This window comes from Microcaecilia unicolor, chromosome 7 (genome assembly GCF_901765095.1).
Source record: "Microcaecilia unicolor chromosome 7, aMicUni1.1, whole genome shotgun sequence".
In the NCBI taxonomy this organism is placed as follows: Eukaryota; Metazoa; Chordata; class Amphibia; order Gymnophiona; family Siphonopidae; genus Microcaecilia; species Microcaecilia unicolor.
The window spans coordinates 179,920,331-179,942,847 of NC_044037.1; the positions used below are offsets into that span (position 1 = coordinate 179,920,331).

The 22,517-nt window shown below is 42.2% G+C and overlaps 1 protein-coding gene across 4 annotated transcripts in view; it reads left to right on the forward strand.

Annotated features, from left to right (window-relative positions):
* Positions 1-22,517, forward strand: part of LOC115474664 (caspase-10-like) — a 161,970-nt gene that overhangs the window by 111,242 nt on the left and 28,211 nt on the right. For 3 of the 4 annotated variants that reach the window (XM_030210256.1, XM_030210257.1, XM_030210258.1), the window contains 2 exons: positions 1,912-1,948; positions 19,421-19,489. In XM_030210256.1, the coding sequence (XP_030066116.1) occupies positions 1,912-1,948; positions 19,421-19,489 (106 nt within the window). The remainder of the gene's footprint in view (positions 1-1,911; positions 1,949-19,420; positions 19,490-22,517) is intronic. The other variant, XM_030210259.1, reaches the window with a different exon arrangement.

Sequence of the window (22,517 nt, forward strand, 5' to 3'; positions counted from 1 at the left end):
TCTGCAGTTCACTGAGGCAGGAATGTCTATTCGCACAGTGCCTTCCTTCCTGCCCAAGATTGTTTCTCGCTTCCATGTGAATCAGCAGCTCTGTCTCCCTTCCTTTCGTAGGGAGGACTACCCAGAGGAATACTCTGCTCTCAAATATCTGGATGTGAGACGAGTCATCATCAGATACTTGGAAGTGACCAATGATTTCCGGAAGTCGGATCATCTGTTTGTCCTGTTTGCAGGTCCTCGTAAGGGTCTGCAGGCTGCTAAGCCTACAGTGGCAAGATGGGTCAAGGAAGCCATTGCAGCGGCTTATGTGGCCGCGGGGAAGGTGCCGCCTATCCAGCTGAAGGCTCACTCCACTAGAGCTCAGGCGGCCTCGATGGCAGAGGCCGGGTCCGTCTCCTTGGAAGAGATTTGCAAGGCGGCAACTTGGGCATCGGCCCATACCTTCTCCAGGCATTACCGCTTGACTGTGGCTGCTCGGGCGGAGGCCTGGTTTGGAGTTTCAGTGTTGCGGTCAGGGATTTCTATGTCCCGCCCTGGGTTAGTACTGCTTCGGTACATCCCACCAGTCTATGGATTGATCAGCATGATGATATGGAAGGTAAAATTATGTATCATACCTGATAATTTTCTTTCCATTAATCATAGCTGATCAATCCATAGCCCCTCCCAGATATCTGTATTGTTTATATTCTGGTTGCATTTCAGGTTCAAGTTTAGTCTTCAGTTCCTGTTCAGGAGGACTTCGTGTTCAAGTTTTTCAATGGATTCTTCAAGGGTTGAGACGAATTTGTGTTACAGTGAGCTGCTGCATTCCTCTCCCCTCCGTTTTACGGGGCTGGATTGAGACTTAAATTCTGCCGGCGCTCCCTCCCGCTTCGTGCGGCAGTAGGGCAGCTTTGTACCCCTCCCGCTTCGGCGGTGTTAGGGTCAGTCAGCTCCTCCTGCGGTTGCGGTTGCAGGATAAGCCAGATCCCCCTGCATCGGCGGGTGTGGTGTCCCTCCCCCGATCCGCGGGGATGAGCTGGACGGATTCCCCTCCCCCACTTGTGTGGGGATGAGCTGGGTTAATTCCCCTCCCCCGTTTCGGCGGTGGTGAGCTGGGCAGAGTGTCCCTTTGTGGGTGTAATTCTCTAAGTGCTGAGTCCTGCGGATGGAGCTTGGATATCGACATACTGAGGAGTTTCCGGCAGCACATGACCACATATAGGGAGGCAAAAGGATTGCTCTCTATCTCCACCTGCTGGTAGATGGACACAACCCACCAGTCTATGGATTGATCAGCTATGATTAATGGAAAGAAAATTATCAGGTATGATACATAATTTTACCTTTGCACTGCTGTCCTGAATGTGTGTATGGTGTTTGTTTACAGCTGTTCCAGAGGTCCAGAGCTTGAACACAGGCCTGCAGTATCACACTTCACCCCCCCCCCCCCCACCCCCATAGTGTGATGCCCTCCCTCTTCCTTTGCAATCCCCATTTCTCTTCTCCCTTCCCATTTTGATCCTCTCTCCCTCTTTATGGCCCTTTCTCCCTCCTCCTTGTCCCTGGGTAGCAGGAGGGAGAGTAGTGCTTCATACCCACAGAGTTTTGCAGATCTTGTGGGACCTGCTGGCATCATGCAGCTCCTATCATCTGGATCAGTGTGACAAAGAAGGTTACATGGGCATGGATTGATAAAAATCCATCTGCATGCCTTCTTGGGGATGCTGGTGACTGGGGGGCTGCACTGGGGGGGGGGGGGGGGGTGTACACCCAAACTGGAGGGGGAGAAAGAGAAGAGAGGACCTGGTATCAAAAGTAAAATGCATGTGTGGGGAATAAGAGCAAAGGAAGCCCCATCTGCTACATAAATATAATGCTTTTAGTTAGATTTATTTTATACTTTTAATGAAGGTTTCTTTTCTACAGGAGATTTTCAATCCACCTGTGCCATTTCCAACTTACGGTAAGTTTCTTGACAGTATAGGAAAAAAAATGCTACACACACTTAATAATCACAAAAAAATGACACTAAAAACCTCTGTGCTGTATTACATTCATGTGTGAATGAGTAAAGCAGGGGGAAAAAATCACAACCTGTGAGTACAATATATGGAATATTCCTTGAATGATACACTTGTATATAATTGTAGGTAATGTCTTAAAGATCACACCCATAAGTGCCATTTTAAGTAACATTTTTGAAAAATGCATAATCATATGAAGTGCAAAACACACAACCAAATTTATAAAATCCTTTACAATTCAAAAGCTCGTGTGTATCAAAACTTATAAAATTATTCATTGATTTTAAATTATTTTCTTTTTAAATGAATAGCCTTTTTGGCATAATCTGCCTGTATCAGGGGAATTCAGTTATGACACATCTGAATACAAGCTGCTCAAATTCTCAAGCAAAAGAAAGTCAAGGGAAACTCGAAGAGTGCAGTCACAAACAAAATGGAGGAAATTCAAATGAGCTACAGTCCTCCACTGTAGACTCTGGGGCTGATGCGCAAAGCTACTGCGAGCATAAATTTGCGGTTAACGCCGGGTGTACTTGCATGTTACTGTACGCCAAATGCTCAGAGGGCTCGAGCATAGTTTTTTTTTTTCAGAATATCTTTACTCAACAGCAAAAAATAAACAAGAAGCATTGTACATTTTCAACAATTAACCACACCCCACCACAAAATCTCCTAACTCCCCACCCAAGTCATGGTTCCCTCGGCCTGGAGGGCTCTTATCCAAGCCGGAGTTCTTAGATGGGTTCCAAATGTTCAACAATTCAACATCCAACTTTGAGCTCAATGCGGCATAACAGACCCAATGGTTCCCATATCTACTGAAATTGTTTCCACCTGTGCGAGGGGGAGAAAAGAGGCGCACACACATATACACACTCTCGCTCTCTTTACATTTCAGAAACAAAACAACTTGCCCGTTGTAACGGGCTTTACGACTTGTATGTGATAAATAATAAGTGCCAATGCATGCTAACGCTTCCAGTTTTGTCTGAGCATGCTTCAAGCATCACAGTACTATTTTTGTGCGATGCTATTGCATTGTGGGTCTCTCTGCGCAGTTTTGAGCATTAGACCCTCATTTTGCACCAGTGAAAAACTTTGAAACACTGACTGTCCACTTATTTCATACAATCTACAGTATTTATTTTTGTTACATTTGTACCCCGCGCTTTCCCACTCATGGCAGGCTCAATGCGGCAGGCAATGGAGGGTTAAGTGACTTGCCCAGAGTCACAAGGAGCTGCCTGTGCCGGGAATCAAACTCAGTTCCTCAGTTCCCCAGGACCAAAGTCCACCACCCTAACCACTAGGCCACTCCTCCACGCAATACAGTTGGTATTAAGATCATTTCATTGAATGTGTAATGTATGATCAATTCATCTATGATGTAAAACATCTGAAAGGGAGGTTCATGAACATACAGGAAATAAATGAATGCTCTAATTTAGTTTCATGGAAATTATCCAATTTGTCATTTGCTCTCACTGGGTTCTCAGGCTGTATGCTGGAAGCAGTTGATCCATTTATTTTTCACTTTAACAATGTCACTAGTTTCACAATCCAGTCCATAATTGTTTGCAATGGTAATTTTCTTTAAAGAAAATAAAAAAAAAAGGAGGGGAGGGGGGGAGAGAGACTTAAATCAAAAACAAAGTTGCTAAGTTAGGGCTAATGATGATCTCCACATTCCACTCCAGCTGCAGTAGTGAAAAGGAAGCAAGTGTAGAAAGGAATAGGGGTCAGGGAAAGGTGGTTTTAGGTTGGTGTTTACTGCTGGTTGTTCAGACAAAGTTTGAAGTTAAGGATTGTGAGTCATGGCTTTGCCCTTTCCTTGGTGTGTGTTATTCATTTGCCCATTAAGATCGGATCCTTCTGCCGTTGTTTACACTTATATATGAGGAATATGGCACTTAATGGCCTTTAAATGTTTACAGCCTCTGAGAAGGTGCAGTGGTATGTGCCAGCTATACCCTTATGATGTCAGGTTGACTGTACATCTTCTACAGGGATATTTAAGAGAGCCTGCTGGAGGAAGTTTCACACACACAGAACAAAGGTAAACCCTCACCCAGTATAGAAGTTACTACAAACTAAAAATAAACAAAATTTTGTCTACATATTTCTATTTAGATCACACCTTTTTCAGTAGTAGCTCAAGGTGAGTTACATTCAAGTACATTAAGCATTTCCCTGTTGGGCTCACAATCTAATTTTTGTACCTGAGGCAATGGAAGATAACTTAACTGAACTGGGCACTTTGTAACCCACCAAGAAGTCAGACTTTGCATATACAGTGCAACACCAGAAAAAGAGAAGGGGTGCATGTCCCCTTGTACTATGCAAAATATGAAGATGGCAGATGTAAATTTCAAAAACTATTAAAAATTAACAAAATACAAACAACACACAAACTATGAAGAGATGTGAGAGATTTGCATGCCCTACCTCCACTGCATGCAAATCTCTTTCATGAATATTCATTGTGGACATCTGGCAAACATCTGACTGGCTGGGGAGCCCCCAGGACAGGTTTGGGAACCACTGGGAACCATCTAGATAGAAGAAGGGACATCCCAAGTCTGGTTATGACAAATTTACTGTGTAGTTTGTACTCTGCTTAGTTTTAGGCAGAATAGAAATTCTTAAATAAAACTAGCCTAGCAAGGTATTTTACAAAACACTCGCTGAACACAGAGCTTTTTGTAAAATAGCTCTAAGGACACTGGAAAAAACACATGTAATTTGCAGATTGTGATGCCACATATAGGAAATTGCCAGTTCCACTTTTCACAGAGCCATATTAAAAGGCTGGTCAAAGGCATGCAGAACAGGAAGGGCATGGTACACTTAGGACAGTTATAACCATAAAAGGGAAACAAGCCAGAGAGGCCCAGGGGAATGAAGGACCCACCCTCCAACCTATGCAACTGTAAGATGCCAGACAATTCCCCAAGGTAGGAAAAGGTCTTGTCTGAATAGTGGAAAACTCAACCTTAGTGGCTTGGCAGGAGCACTGCATGCACTTCTTTGTTACAGCTCAGTTTAAGCTGTTTCCTTGTGCACACTGAAGTTCTTGTGAGCTGATAGGAATCAGATTTTGGTTATTGGAGAGCATGTGAAAAAAACAGGTTGTTGGATCTTTCCCTTTTGATTATCAAATTTAAAAAAACAACAAGGATTTACCAAAAATGTGTAAAACCAAAACTCAAATGTAAATCCACAACACTACTTTTATCCAATCCAGAGTATCACAATACAGATTAAATACATTATGTGGTAGGAAAAGACTCCAGAGCAATGCTTCCCTTTTGATTATACTAGGGGCATATCTAGCAGTCCATTTGGGGGGGGGGGAGCTCATGGGTAGACTGGGGGGGAATGCATTTCCTTTTTGCTGTCTGCACTTGCCCACACACAAGTCTGGCGTCTCTGTTCCCCTCCCCCCATGTGTGTGTCCAGCATCTTTCTCTGCTGTTGCTCACTCCTCCCCCTCACGTGTAGGTTTGGCATCTCTCTGCCCCCTCCCCCATTGGTCCTTGACATATGACTGGCAGACAGTGAAATAGACTGGCTGCAGCTGGTCCTGCTGGGGCCTTTCCTCTCTTGCATCTGCCCACAGGCAGGGTTGCGAGGTTGAAAAACTTTTCCCCACCCAAAACCCGCACAAAGTTAAACCCCGCCCCATGTCTTAACCCCGCCTCTGACATCTTTAATCCCGCCTCCAACGTCATTAACCCCGCCTCCGATGTACCCTCCAACGTCATTAACCCCGCCCCGACGTAGCCTCCAACATCACTAACCCCGCCCCCGATGTAGCCTCAGACGTCACTAACCCCGCATCCGACATCATTAACCCTGCCTCTGCGGGGCTTCTATTGGACCAAATTGGACCAATAGAAGCCCCAGAAAAGCGCCCAAACCCGCACCGCGGCTTTTTGTAAGCCACCCAATTTCCCGCAGCTGGCAAAAATTGCCCGCAACCGGTCGCCCAATTGTGCGGGAAACCCGCAGACCTGGCAACACTGCCCACAGGAAGTTATATCACAGGAGGCCAGATGTCACAGAGGAGAAAGGCCTTGGAAGGACCACTCACAAGCAGTCAGGTCACTCTGGATGCCCACTAGGGGGTGCAGAGAGACGCTGAACTGTATGGGGGGGGGGGGGGGGGGGGAAATAGAGAGAGTGCAGTTTTGGAGGAGGCCTGAGCCAAAAATAAAGGGGCACAGGTCCTCATGGCTAAGCCGCTGGATTGTACATTAAAAAAACTTTTGCTCGCACTTTACCCACTATCTGGCTGTGTTTTGTGAAGGCTATTGCCTGCTGCCATAGTCATGCTATCTCACAGCATGAACATTGGAAACAGCTATCCTACAAAGGGTGCATTTAAAAAAAAATAAAAATCAGCATCACACGGGTTTTGAAATGTAAGTGCCATTAAGTGGCAATTTTGTAACCTACGCATGTAAGTGTCAGTACTTACACAAGCAAATGGCAGAATTTACAAACCTATATGTCCAAAGTGAGCCAATTAAGGAGCAAAGCTACAAAATGAATTTTGTTTTATTACATAGAACATAAGAGTAGCCATATTGGGTCAGACCAATGGTCCAACTAGCTCAGAATCCTGTTTGCAACAGTGGCCAAGCCAGGTCACAAGTACCTGGCAGAAACCCAAATCGTGGCAACAGCCCATGCTACAAATGCCAGGGCAAACTGTTGCTTCCCCATGTCTGTCTCAATAGCAGACTATGGACTTTTCCTCCAGGAACTTGTCCAAACCTTTTTTTAAACCCAGATACGCTGACTGCTGTTACCATATCCTCCGGCAAATAGTTTCAGAGCTTAACTATTCGTTGAGTGAAAAAATATTTCCTCATATTTGTTTTAAAAGTATTTTCATGTAAATTCCTTGAGTGTCCCTACTCAGGATTTTGTAGACCTCAATCTTATCTCCCCTCATCCATCTTTTGTCCAAGTTGAGGAGCCCCAAGCTCTTTAGCATTTCCTCATATGAGAGAAGTTCTATCCCTTTTATTATTTTGGTCGCTCTTCTTTGAACCTTTTCTAATGCCACTATATCTTTTTTTGAGATACGGCGACCAGAACTGAATGCAATACTCAAGGTGCGGGTCGCACCATGGAGCAACACAGAGATATTATAGTATTTTCGGTCTTATTCACCATCCCTTTCCTAATAATTCCTAGCATTCTGTTTGCTTTTTTGGCCGCTGCTGCACACTGAGCAGAAGATTTCAGCATATTATCTACAATGACACCTAAAGCTTTTTCTTGGGTGCTGACCCCCAAGGTGGACCCTAGCATCTGGCAACTATGATTTGGTTTATTCTTTCCAATGTGTATCACCTTGTATTTGTCCACATTAAATTTCATCAGCTTTGGTTGCCTAGTCTTCCAATTTCCTAAGGTCTTCCTGCAATATTTCACAGTCTGCATGTGTTTTAACAACTTGAATAGTTTTGAGTCATCTGCAAATGACCTCACTCGTCGTTCCGATTTCCATATCATTTATAAATATGTTAAATAGCACTGGTCCCAGTACAGATCCCTGTGGTACTCCACTGTTCACCCGCCTCCATTGCGAGAAATGACCATTTAACCCTACCTTCTGTTTTCTGTCAAATAACCAGTTCCTAATTTGCACCAGAACCTTGCCTCCTATCTCATGACTCTTTAATTTTCTCATGAGGAACTTTATCAAAAGCTTTCTGAAAATCTAGATATACTACATCAACCGGCTCACCTTTATCCGTATGTTTATTCACGCCTTCAAAGAAATTAAGCAAATTGGTGAGGCAAGACTTCCCTTGGCTGAAGCCATGCTGACTCTGTCCCATTAAACCATGTTTGTCTCTGTTTTGTAATTTTATTCTTTATAATAGTTTCCATTATTTTAGCCTCTTTTACTTCACCTTTTAACCATGTTGGCTGTTGTCTTTGAGAAGGTGATAGTATTATAACAAGGTATGGGTGACTGTTTTGCCTTGTTTATAAGGCTGTTGTCTTCACTTTAGGGTGGGAGTGGAGAGAGATGGCATTTGTAGGTTTGGTAAAGAATGGGGGTGTCCATGAGCATCACCTACTGTCTGAATCTGTGACTGCTGTATATCAGAATTCACCAATGGTATAGATATAGACAATGTGCTGTTATGGCACAATTGCAGGGACCAAATCTAATTTCAAAAGAACTGTTTTTCAAGAGTACAATTATTAAAAAAAAATAGAGAGGAAAAGATCTCATAACGACCTAAATCCACAAATCTTGCTGACTCAAATTCCAGCATACGGATTGGTCCATCTATAATCATGGGTCAGAAAAACCTCCCTTGGAAAGTAAACGTTTAGTGGATCCAAAACACTTTTCAATTTTATTGTACTATTCACATACACTAAATTGAGCAAACAAATTTGAACTTAGCTTCTTTTGAAGTGCACAGCTGATTTTCCGTTCGGCTGAGGTCTCAACGGGGACCCGTTTCTCAGCAGCTTCTCCTGGAGACTCAGCCAAGAAATGTCCTAAAAAGAAATTCATAGTCAAAAAGCAAGAACGCATATACTAGCAGCATTAAATCTTCTTTTCTATATTGTTAGACATACTGATGCTGTGCATTCATGTTCTAGCTAGCTTATGGCAACATCCATGCTTAAAATGGCGCCTGCAATTTAAAAGGATGCTGTCAAAAAAAATGCTCCAATCAGAATGTTAGTTTAGTCAGCCAGTCAAATGAGGGCTGACATCATAATCCTGGAAAACTCAATCAGTTGTTAACAAGATAAACCTAAAGAAATTTATTTTAAAAAATGCAGCCCATTGTAGTACAGTATTAAGACCATTGGGCTCTATAGTATTAAGGGCATGTATCCACCTCTGTTTCTGTTGTAGCAATGACCTGTCTCTGTCGCCTCCTCGTATAGATTGTTCAATGTGAGTGATAACCCAACACTAACGATTCAAATTGATGACCATAATTCATACAATGTGATGCTAAAGGAGTACCAGTTTTATTATGAATGATGCTAGATTTGTGCTCACTCAACCATATGGACAAGTGACAAGAAGTTTTACCAATATAAAGCTTGTTACAGGGACACTGCATAGCATATACCACATGGTCCTTGCTACATGCAATGATTTGCCGTAGGCGATATATCCTACCATCTTTAGGGTTTCTAAATTCTGTACATTTGACAGTGATGCTACAAAAGGCGCATTGGTGACACTTATGTCCAGCACTGTTGGATATTTTGCAAGCATTGTTGGATGGCATGACTGCCGGGCTTAGGATCTCCTTTAAATTCTCATCTCTGGAATAAGCAATTCTCAGTGCTCTTGTGGAAAATACTGACTGTGTTTTCATGATGTCCCGATTCTTCTTTAAGATTGCCGCCACCTCTTCCCCCCCCCCCCCCCCCCCCCCCCCCCGACTTGTACTGCAAGACAAAAGTTTCAAAGGAATTGTCTCCACACCTAGATGAAATAGTTGACAAAAATAAATCCCTGTCGTTGTATTTTGCTCGCAGATATGCATTTTTTACAATGTGCTTCGGGTACCTGTGTTTTCTCAAACCTGTAGCCAATTCTTTTGCTTGAAGTTTATAATCATCCATCTCGGTACAAACTCTTCACTGGCGCAAAAATTGAGAATAGGTCAAGCTGTTTTTTAATGCATGAGGATGACTACTATGGTATTGTAGAAAACTGTTTTTGTCTGTCAGTTTCCTGTAAACTTTAGTGTCAAAATGACCATTAACTAGGGACACAGATACATCAAAAAAATGGACATTAAGTCCCACAGCTTCTTCAGTAAATTGAATAGCAGCATCGCATGTATTAATCCAATTGATGAATTCTTTCAACTGTCTAATTTCGCCTGACCATAGCAAAAAAACATCATGAATATATCGTATCCAAGTGTGGAGTTTTTCTTGAAAAGGTGAATCTGCTAACAGTTTCTTTTCAACGTTATTCATATACAGGTTGGCTATCGTGGGTGCGAACGTGACCCCCATTGCTACTCCAGCTGTTTGTAAATAAAATGTCCTTTGAAACAAAAAAAATTCTTATTGAGTGCTAATTTGGATAGTTAAATAAGAATTCAGAAGGCACCTCTACTGGTCTTGGTTGATCTTCTAACACCTGCCAAATGTATAGAGAGATTTAATGTCCATGGTCACCATAAAGATGTTCGTATTCGAGAGAACCGGCATTTCATGTAAAATATTGAGGAAGTGTGTGGTGTTCTTCACAAATGATGCAGACTGACCAGCGTATGGTTTAAAGAAATAGTCTACGAATGTACATAGAGGCTCTAATAAGGAGCCTCTCGATGATAGTATGGGACGTTCAGGAGGCTTTTTTAATCTTTTATGAATCTTCGGGAGTATATAGAGAACTGGGGTCCTTGGATGTGTACAATTGAGAAATTTAACTCCTTTTTTGATCAAAAACTCTTGTTCCCAAGCTTCCTGTGTAAGAATTTTTATCTCATCCTGAATTTCACTGGTGGGATCCACGTCCAGTTTCACATATATCTTAGTGTCTGCCAATTGGGTAGATACTTCCGCAATGTAATCATCTATGTTAAGGACAACCACGGCTCCTCCTTTGTCAGCCTTTTTAATTACTATGTTGTGGTTTGATTTCAATTTCATTTAAAGAATGTCTTTCATTTTTGGTCAGATTGTCATGATATCGATGTCTTTTGTTGAGTGTTTTGATGTCTCTCAGTATTATCTCTTTAAAAATCTTTACGACAGGGTCTAAGGGCCCTGGAGGGGTCCAATTAGACCGGACCATTACTCGTGAAAAATCTTCTGATTGTTCTTTGGTAAAGAAAAATATGTGTAGCTGTAATCACCTAATAAAATGTTCTAAATCAATGCAAAACTGAAACTCATCGAAGGGAGCAGATGGTACAAATGATAGACCTTTTGACAACATAGAGAGTTCAGCTTGTTCCAAAGTTGTGGAAGAGAGATTAACTACTACTGCTGAATTTGTCTTCTGGATCTGGTTTGGGGATGTGTAGGTCCGGATTGACTTCTCCACTGTATCCGATTGCATCGGCTTCCTCTTTGGCCTCTGGGGCGGCAAGATTCTAAAAAAAAAAAATCATTGTTGCTACTGCCGCTGTCGCTTAATCCAGACTCGAAAGTGTCATCAATTTCGGTTGTCTGAGGGTCAGGAAAAGGTTTATATTTATTTGACGTCCAGGGATAAACGCGATTTTCCATGTAGTCTTTGGTGTCCTCTTCAAACTTATTTTTAACTTTGATTTTCTAATCATTTCCTGGAACATGATCAAAGATTCTTTTAACTTGTCATGTTCTTTCTCATATTCTGAAATAGAACATTTGTCTTTTAACTTTTTTTTAGCTCTTCATGAAGTACGATTTTTTTCGGCTTCTAGAACGGTTTTACTCTTTTTGATAATCAACAACATTAAATCGAAGGAACATTTATTGAGTGTCTTATTCCATCGATCAATGAATTGTTGGTCATCCTTAAAGATCTGCTGGGCTTTATTGAGGCGTAAGCCTCTTGGTATATGCTCCACTTTACAATATTCAACTATAGCTGCACTGTTGAGTTCTAAGTTGATGGCTTCTTTGAATTTCAAATTTACAGTTTCCCAATCTAGATGACCAATTCCCAAACCCGATGTGTCAAAAAAAGAAGAACTAGATCCTAATAATGGAGAAACTGAATCTGTGGAGAAACTAAAGCCTGTTTTCCATGAGTCAGTCATATTTGATAGATCCAATAAAATGTTATTTTGAGAAACAGTTCATTTGAAATTAGATTTGGTTCCTGCAATTGTGCAATAAGAGCACTTTGTCTATATCAATACCATTGGTGAATTTAGATAGTTTCTACTCAATTTATGGTATACTGATCCTGAAGATTACTACTGTATATCACATATTCTGTGTACATGAATAGAACTTATCTGAAAGATGTTCCTGTTATCTGAAAGATGTTCCCGTCTTCTAGTTCAAGGCAGGGTTACTTCAATAGAAAACAAAGCAAAGAAAACAAAAGTCTCATGGGTGAACGCAGCAACAAAAAAGAGTGAGGTCCAACAAAAATAGTTGTCTGAGATGTAAAAGTCACATCAATTTATTAACAATTGTACTTTCAAAACACGGGACTCGACACAGCTATGTATTGGCACAAAGTCCTTCCTCCAGAGTCTATCACAAGTATTGGTGATAGTCTGATTTTTTATGTGTGTATGTGTATATATATGTACGTATGTGTGGGTGTGTGTGTATACGTGTGTATGTGTGTGTGTATACAATCAGGAATAAAGATCAAACGTTTCTTCAAAGCGAGAGGAGTGTCTGTGTGCCAGTGTAAAGTTGACAGTGTTTTCCACACAGCATAACAGTATAAGTCAAACTGAAACCTTTATTCTATGTATAGAAACAGCTACATAAGTACATAAGCATCGCCATGCTGGGACAGACCAAGGGTCCATGGAGCCCAGCACCCTGTCACCGACAGCGGCCAAAAGAACAAGCAATTTGTCCTGCCCATCTTAGAAATACTGTATTCTCTCGTCCATTCAATACCATTCTATGGCTTTTTCCTCCAGGAAGCCGTCCAACCCTTTTTTGAAGTCCACTAAGTTAACCGCCTTAACCACCTTTTCTGGCAACGAATTCTAGAGTTTAACTATGGAGCTTAGACGAGATTGGGTGGCAAAGCCGGTGGCGGGAGATGGTGCTGGGCAGACTTATACGGTCTGTGCCAGAGCCGGTGGTGGGAGGCGGGACTGGTGGTTTGGAGGCGGGGATAGTGCCCAGTGGTGGGAGGCGGGGCTAGTGCTGGACAGACTTATACAGTCTGTGCCCGGAAAAGGACAGGTACAAATCAAGGTAAGGTATACACAAAAAGTAGCACATGTGAGTTTATCTTGTTGGGCAGACTGGATGGACCGTGCAGGTCTTTTTCTGCCGTCATCTACTATGTTACTAACAAGCTCATTTTCAAAGCACTTAGCCTCCCAAAGTTCCACAGAAACCTATGGAACTTAGCCTCCCAAAGTGCTTTGAAAATATGCCTCTATGTTAACTACACGTTGAGTGAAGAAAAATGTCCTCTGATTCGTTTTAAATTTACCACACTGCAGCTTCATCGCATGCCCCCTTGTACTAGTATTTTTGGAAAGCGTGAAACAGACGCTCCACATCGACCCGTTCCATTCCACCCATTATCTTATAGACCTCTATCATCTCCCCTCAGCCGCCTTTTCTCCAAGCTGAAGAGCCCCAGCCTCTTCAGCCTATCCTGATAGGGAAGCCATCCCATCCCCTGTATCATCTTTGTCTCCTTTCTCTGCACCTTTTCCAATTCCACTATGTCTTTTTTTGAGGTGCGGTGACCAGAATTGAACACAATACTCGAGGTGCGGTCGCACCATGGAGCGATACAACGGCAGAATAATATCCTTATTTTTGATTTCCATCCCTTTCCTAATGATACTCAACATTCTGTTTGCTTTCCTAGCCGCAGCAGCACATTGAGCAGAAGTTTTCAACGTATCATCAACAACGACACCTAGATCCCTTTCTCGGTCCGTGACTCCCAACGCTGAACCTTGCATGATGTAGTTATAGTTTGGGTTCCTCTTTCCCATATGCATCATTTTGCACTTGTTCACATTAAACGTCATCTGCCATTACGCCCAGTCTCGTAAGGTCCTCTTGTAATTTTTCACAATCCTCCCGCGATTTGACTACTTTGAATAACTTTGTGTCTTCGGCAAATTTGATTACCTCACTAGCTACCCCCATCTCTAGGTCATTTATGAATATTTTAAAAAACAGAGGTCCCAGCACCGATCCCTGAGGGACCACGCTAACTACCCTTCTCCATTGCGAATATTGACCTTTTAATCCTACTCTCCGTTTCCTATCTTTCAACCAGTTTTTAATCCACAGTAAGACAGTACCTCCGATCCCATGTCCCTCTAATTTCCTCTGTAGTTTTTCATGAGGGACCTTATCAAACGCCTTCTGAAAATCTAGATACACAATATCAATTGGCTCACCTTTGTCCACATGTTTGTTTACCCCTTCAAAGAAATGCAGCAGATTGGTGAGGCAAGACTTCCCTTCACTAAATCCATGTTGACTTTGTCCCATTAGTCCATGCTTTTGAACGTGCTCTGTAATTTTGTTCTTGATTATGGTCTCTACCATTTTGCCCGGCACCGACGTCAGACTCACCGGTCTATAATTTCCAGAGTCTCCTCTGGAACCTTTTATAGTTTGTAACTTTTTTATTGAAATAGTACAAACCATCAAATTCAGTTATAAATCGACCACAAATACAGATGATCCCCACACCAACTGACACATCAGACAATAGCTTTTCCTTTTTCTTTCCCCCTCCCCCTCTCCCGTTCCCCTATCTTTTATTATTGCACCTCCATGTACAGAAAACATTGAATACCATAGTCACCCCGACCCCACCCCTACCAATCAACCCAACAATTCCAGCTCCCCCTCCTTCCCCCCTACCCCCCCCAAAACTCCAGGCTGTCTCCCTTACCTTTCATACCGACAGTAAAAGCCTCACACACTTTATATTAGTCCCTCCCATGCAAACTCTCCTTCTCCAACCTCAACTGATTAATAATGTAGCTTTGGGCCCTCGAGTCTAAGTTATTAATGTATGGTTCCCATGTTAAATAAAACTGACGCTGTACTTTAGGTTTGAGATAGGAGTCCCGAAGCTCCATTAAAAGTAATGCGTGAAATCTGTTGCGCCATTGCCAATATGACGGGGCGTCCTGCTTTATCCAATTTACCAAAATACATTTCTTCCCCACCACAAATGCCTTGTACCGAAAAAAGGCCTGATAGACAGCACCTGACCCCCCTGGCAAGTCAACCCCCAACAACACCACCTCCGGCAGCAGTGGTATGTTCCTACCCAATAGTGTTTCCAAAAATTTAATTATATGTGTCCAATACCTTATAACCGCTGGACAAGTCCACATTGCATGATAAAAGGTACATTTTGGATCTTCACATCTACTGCACATGGCCGATTCTGCTCTGTCCGTATTATACAATCTTGACAATGAAATATAGGCCCTAAAAATAGTTCTACCCTGAGTTTCCCGCAATTCCGCACATCCTATCCTGCTTACTATTCGTCTCACACACTGCACCAAAATATCTGCACCAACCCTTTTCTGCATATCCACCGACCATCTCATAGCCAGCCGAACAAATTCCCGGGTCAGGCAATCCTGCAAAAGCCGTTTATGTAGCAATGAGATTGAGACAGGATCGGTCGTGAGCTTTTCGTATAATTCACCAAACTTAATCCCTACATCCACTGCCAGCGCAGACTGAGGCAAGGCTGCAATATAATGAGATACCTGTTGATATGAAAATCTGTCCACCCACTCAATTGTACCAAGACCCAAAGAATCCAATTTCTTAATACCGCCAGTGGAGTCCAATAAATCCTGCACCAGCTGAAGACCCCTATCACTCATATTTCTTATGTATTTATTTTCCATGCCCGGCAGAAAATCCCCATTCCCCCTAATAGGTAACAACCTGCTGACCCTGGCATCAAAGGACCAAAGTCTAGCTAATTCACCCCACACCACTCTCATCGGTCGTATTATAGTACTAACTCTCAAACATAATGGTAAGGCTGACACTTTGGCCTGTAAGATGTAGTTTAAATGCAGGGGACTGACCCAAGCCTCCTCCTTCTCCAATGGGGTATAATAAGAAGTTCCCATTAGCCATTCCCCCAAATGCCTCAACAAGCATGCTCTGCTATATTTCCATAAATTCAAAAATCCAAACCCTCCTCTATTCCAGTCTTCTAGCAGGTCCTGCATTCGAATCTGCGGCCTCTTCCTATTCCAAAAAAAAGCGAGAAAGCATGCCCAGCAATCTCTTCCAATCCCCCTTGGCAAAGCAGAGTGGCAAAGTCTGAAAGCAATAAAGCCATTTAGGAAAGATAATCATATTAAACAGAGATATTCTACCCATCAACGATATCAGTAACCGCTCCCATCTGTCTAGTAGCTGCTTAGTAAAAGAAAACAGCTTGGCAATAGTCAGCTTATACAACTCCGCCGGGTTCCCCGGTAATTGTATCCCAAGATATTGAAAGGAACCTCTTGTTCTCTTAAGAGGGCAGTTCAAGTGCTCCCACTTCATTTCTAACATATTAATAGTCTGGACCTCGGATTTATCTAAGTTTATACGAAACCTGGAGTACTCTCCATATTCAGTGAATATCTCCAATAGTGCCTTCAACGACCTCTGAGGTTCCCTAAGAATCACCAACAAGTTATCTGCAAAAGCCACTATTTTAAAATGTTCCAGCCCCATCTCCACTCCCATTACATCTTCCATCCTCAGAATGTCCCGCACTAATGGGTCCAGCATCAGAGCAAACAGAAGGGGCGATAATAGGCATCCCTGCCTAGTACCTCTCGCTATCCTAAACGAATCCGAAAGCACTCCATTTGCCACCACCTCTGCCACTGGGCCATGGTACAAGGCTTTTATCGATTCTTTAAAATAACCATTCAGGCCATACGCCTCCAGAGTCGCAAACATAAAATTCCAATGGACTCGGTTAAATGCTTTCTCAGCATTGAAGCTAATCAGCAAGGCGGACCTGGATTAACGACGCAGATATTCTAAAGAGACTAAAATCTTTCTCAGGTGCTTTGCCATTGACTGCTCTTTAACAAATCCCACCTGCGGTATTGCTATCAAACCCGGAAATACCCTAGCTAATCTATTAGCCATAATTTTTGCTAACAATTTCGCTTCAAACGGTAACAAAGAAATAGGCCTATAGGACCCAGCCTTATTCGGCTCTCGGTCAGGCTTTAACAACACTACCTATCCCCCTCCCCCACCCACTTACTACCTTCCCCCTTACTACTCCCAAAACCCCCCATTGAGCTCTGTAAGGAGCTCTTCACGTATAAGTGTCCCACTTCCCCCCACAATATAACATAGCAAGTAAATTGGAACAATAACGCAATTTTAAATTCTAAGCATATTAATCAATACAAATCCTCTCCCACCCCTGTTCCAACAAAACCCCCTAAGTCCCCAACAGGAATAAGGAAAACTAGAACAGGTCTCTCCCCCTATTATAAATTCATATACACACTGGCACAAACCCTCATGTCCGTTACAAACCCCCCAAAGAATACCTTCTCGTGTTCTGAACTCGCACACAAACAGGGAAGAGGGGGAGAAGAGCATTACCACCAACCCCCCAGAAAATGTCCAGGCAAACCCGGTGGCCTACCAGCTCAAAACAGCATAGCAGTCTCAATCCCTTCAATCAGCCCTTCTACCTTGGCTCACTGATCTTCAGTTCAAACTCCTGCTATCACACTGCATTTTCACAGTCCTGCATACTAGGAACCCAGCGTTTTGCTGAGCCCCTCACGCTGCTGCCTTAGGAGGTAAAGTTTTAATAAAGTCTCTAGCCAGTTCCACAGCCTCCATATTTTTTTCTGTGCCATCATGGAATATTCTCAGCTTCCCTGGATACATCAGTGCAAATTTAATTTTCTGTTCTTACAGCTCTGCACAAATGGGCGCGAAAGCCCTTCTTGCTGTTAAGAGAATATTAGTGCAAAGCTGCATTGGCACTCCAAAAGTCAGGCAGGTCAATGTCTGGTGTAAGTGGGCATGCCTAAATGTGCGATGCAGTGTGTGCAACTAATAGAATTCTAGAAATTGCATGGTTTGTTTGGAAACATGCCCACACTCCGCCCACAACAGTTGTGTGCTAGGTAAGTTAGGTGTACTGTTTATAGAATAGTGACTGGCACTTACTGATGCCAATCACGCATGTAAGTGCTAGTGTTCTATATTCTAGGTGCACTGTTGGTGCCTAAGTTTAGCTAAAAAACCGAGTGGAAGAGAAAAGTTCCATGAACTACCAGAAGTCCAATATCTTCAAGATAAAAAGTTTATTCTCCCAAAAAATTTATGTAGACAAACCAGACCCAGCACAGTCTGTGTTTTGGCAATATACCTTCCTCAGGAGTCGCAACTATAAAATAAAAATGAAATAATCACAAGTAAACAGAAATCCAAATAAACAAAGAATAATCATATAAGCAAAAGATATACAATCGCAATGAAACTTGACACAGTAAAAGATTATATGAATAATTGGAATTAAAATATGAATAAAATATACACAATACATACACATTTGTGACATAACAATAGTTAAGCTAATCAGTGGTGGTATGACAACAATAAATATGTGAAATGGCATGAATATGAAAAATGTAAGAAATTTTTGCAAGAAAAAATGGTGGCAATAATCTGTTAGCAGGTATTATGCATATTTTAGTCATATTTTAGTTCAGTTATTCATACAGTCTTTTACTGTATCACGTTTCATTCCCATTGTGTATGCTTATATGCTTATTCTTTCATTATTTGTTTGTTTTTCTTTTTATTTGTGGTTATTTCATTTTTATTATATAGTTGTGACCCCTGAGGAAGGCATATTACTGAAACATGGACTGTGTTGGGTCTGGTCTGTCTATGCAACATTTTTTTGGAGAATAAGCCTTTTGTATAAATCATTTTTATTGCATCAATACTAGTACACATCATATTGAAAGGCAAGCCATAACCATACAAACAGAACAAAACTTCCAAAGATAAACCTTTTCTTTTTTTTCCCCCATCCCACCTTCCATCACCCGAAGAATAAACGTTTTATCTGGAAGATATTGGACTAGTGGTAGTTCTTGCTGCTTGTTTGTTCAACTATTGTGGAAGCATTCACCCCCCTCCTTTCTTTTGGTTTGGCCCAAGTTTAGATGTCAACTTATAAAATTATTCTCTGTATAGGTACATTAGAACTACAGGCATCACAAGACTTTGGGTTGAGAATTAAAGAACATGACTAAAAACATGATCCTAGTATAATGTTGTTGACTTTGGGCTCCTTAGATGCTGAGCTGGTTTAATCCAAACCAGGGAAGACCCGAGATTCGTCAGAACATTAAAACATGAACAGGTTGATTTTCATTCACAGAGGAAATGCTTTTCTCTCAGGTCTACAGGATGAACCTATAGTGCACAGCTTTCTGGACTGTGGGTTAGGGTCACAACTTAGATGGGCACTCTGTAGGAAGTCATTATTCCACACTGCTTGGGGGCCCTGCACTTTTTTGGCATCGCGAGAATTGGCGTTGTGGCTACAGAAAGATTGGTGAGCGCTTCTGTAGTGGGAGTTAAATTTAACAAGGGATGTAGTCTGTTGCTGTTCTTTCTGTTGTAATTAAATAGGAACTTGATAAGATTCATTGTCAAATGCTACCAACAAATCACCTTTCTTTGTTGTGTCTTTTTAGGCTGCAACAGTGAAGTGGCTGAGAGCTCTTGTGAACATACTGGAACAGTACTGCACTTAGCCGAAGAAGGTACTATCCTTCCTTTTTTATTGTGGATGCTGTTGAATCCTGTACCCAGGGTTTATACTATTTTCCAGTTGTGACCTGATTCATCAAGGTCCTTTCTGATTGGCAAGGAGTTGGAGAAAAGCCTTGGGGAATAAGACCCTGAGAGTTATTTTATTTTCAAGGCAATATGTAGAAATTTCCAAAATCAAGAGATTGAAACCATAACATATTTTGGAAGCCACTTACTTTACAATTTGTGGTACGATACATTTTTCTCCCATAAAGGTACTTTGATATTTTTATTAGATGGGGTGAGGGAAGATTAGATCCATTCACATAAAAAGAAAAGAGGTCAGACAGTGCTGGCATGGGTTCTTGATTACAGCTTTTTTTTTTTTTTTTTTGTCCACTGTCTAGAATTGTGGCAAAGCTCACCCAGTAGTTCTGGAGCAGGTTTCTCAGTCTTGTTCCAACCTGATAGGGTAGTCCTTGTCCTAGTCTGCAAACAAGTACCATATTGACCTGAATTTAAGATGAACTTTGTATTCTTGAGCCAAAATAAAATTTTACGGCAACAGACCTCTATTGGTTCCTCCCATGTAGGGTCACTGGGCCTCCCAACTGAAATACTATCTGTGTGTGACAGTTTAGTTTATTAGAGACTTTCTAAATCAGCTTTCGATTGTGAATAATAAGGCGGTGGACAATATAAATTAATAAAATAAACAGAAACATAGGAGGAGATCACGTGATGCAGTGAGAGGAAGCAGATGTGCTGCACCCCTCTCTAGGGACCCTGCACCCGATTACACTATCTTTCACCCACAAACATTAAAAACAATCTCATTACAGAGGCTCTTTCATATGGACAAATATCTGATGGTTTTGGGAGAAACCATGGCTGGCAAAGGGCAACGTACAGTAAAGGTGAAGCAGAAAACGCTGGAAGTCAAGATGGAGAAGGCAATACTTCTGGCCTCGACATCAGCAATTGCTCCAGCTTACCCAGGCTGTAGGACAGGCATTAGAACCCAAGTTTGGGCAAATTTTGGAACAACTTACTAGTTTGGAAGCGATCCTGATGGATACTACTAGATGGGCAGGAGAACTTGAGCAAAGGGTATTGGTCCTTGAGGATGCGGCTCCTGGCCTGAATGCATCACTCTTGGCCCTGGAGCGGCAAGTGCAAGAACAAGCTGGAAAATTAGAAAACCTAGAAAATAGGTCTCGCTGCGGGAATCTAAGAATAATTGGCCTTCCAGAGAGTGTGTTGGAGAGGACCTTAACTACGGAATTAGAGAAATGTTGTCAGCTGAGTTTGCCCTGCTGGATAGTATGGGTACATTTTGCCTGGAGAGAGCGCACTGCATGGGCCGGATGCAAGATGGCTGCGGGCAGCCTCAAGCAGTAATCATAAAGATCCATAATTATGTCCACAAAGTGGAGATTCTTCATGGATATCGCCTGAAACAAGACAACTTCAATATAAGGGAGCACTTAAAAATTTTTCAGGACTTTTTCAGTGCACTGCAAGCCCGACACCGGTGTTTCTCTCTCTCTCTCTCTCTCTGGTTTTGTAAGCCACATTGAGCCTGCATGTTTGTGGGGATAATGTGGGTTATAAATACATTGATAAATATATAAATCTGTGAGTCCCTCCATGGGAAAAACAAAATTCATGCTGATATAGCCAGCAAAACTCAAAATCTGCACCCAAGGTAAGTGGCACTCTTACGAATCATCAGAGGCAGCACAAGACTTTCTAAACCACCTCCACGCTTCACCAGCAGATATTACCTGAATTACCGTGGTGTATTATCATGAGTGATAATAGATAGAAAACGTATTGCTCACCAGCTGTTGTTTCATGTGAACTTTGGAAAGCTACTACTTGTGAATGTTCTTTTTAGATGTAATTAATCAGTAAACTATTTCCTGAATTTTGAAGAGGGTATTTCTCATTATCCTATTATAAGGGGGGGGGGGGGGGTGGAGGGCCCCAAATGCAGAAAGTGTGATCTCGGAGACTCAGACACAGCAATATGCGGATGAGCCTCATCTGGTTATTCAGGAGTAAGAGGGGGGTGGAAGGTGGGGGTAATACAAAGGATATCATCAGCGTGCAGTTTATATTCTATGTCTAATAATAAAACTTTATAGCCTGCTATATCTCAACAATCTAAACGGGAACATGAAATATATAATAAAATCTAAAATGGTTAATAACAAACGCAAAACCAAACATAGTGATAACTAATACATATACACCCAGGACTGCAAATATAAGAACATTTCATTAGTCCCTATTATAATGAAACTTTATCCTTCATCTAATGATCCATAGAGTCGGGATTGGGGAGGGATTAGGCTGTCTGGTGGTTAAGATAATCAAGCTTGTGTTGTATGTATGGAAGATGCATGGGAGAGTGAGCGAATAGATGAGTGGCTGCTGGTTGAGGCTGGGCATCCAGTGGTCTCTATGGTACAGAGATTGGAGCTGGATGAACATTGTTTTGTTGGTGAGTATAGCTAAAGCCCCTCAAGGAATTATCCATTTCCTTTCTTGGAACAATAATGTGAACGCAAATCCTGGGAGCACTGAATAGGCACAAATCGGATTTGGTCTGTCTGATCAAGTGCATCAGAAGCTTTGCAGGCAGTGGGTTGGGGAAGTCTTTTGCTCTCCATCTCAGGGCCGTAAAGGAGGGTGGCCATATTAGTCTGGAAATCACTGACGTGTTCGGTTCATCAGCTGTTCTGTGATGGGGGGGGCACTATGTGTTTTTTCACATTATAATATACAGGGGCATGACCTGGTTTTAGTGGGAGTGTACAGTCCGCTTCAGCATGATAAAACCTTTTCAGACAGTTGATACAAGATTGTTTGGGACATCCAGAGTACCCACTGGTGCTAATGGGTGACCTCAATGCGGTCATGGACCCTACTCTGGATTGCTCGTCAGGGAGTGTGGAGAGAGGCATCAGTGGAGACACAGATCTTCAGACCTTTAGTAAAACACTTAGTCTTTTAGATCTATGGTGCCTCCTA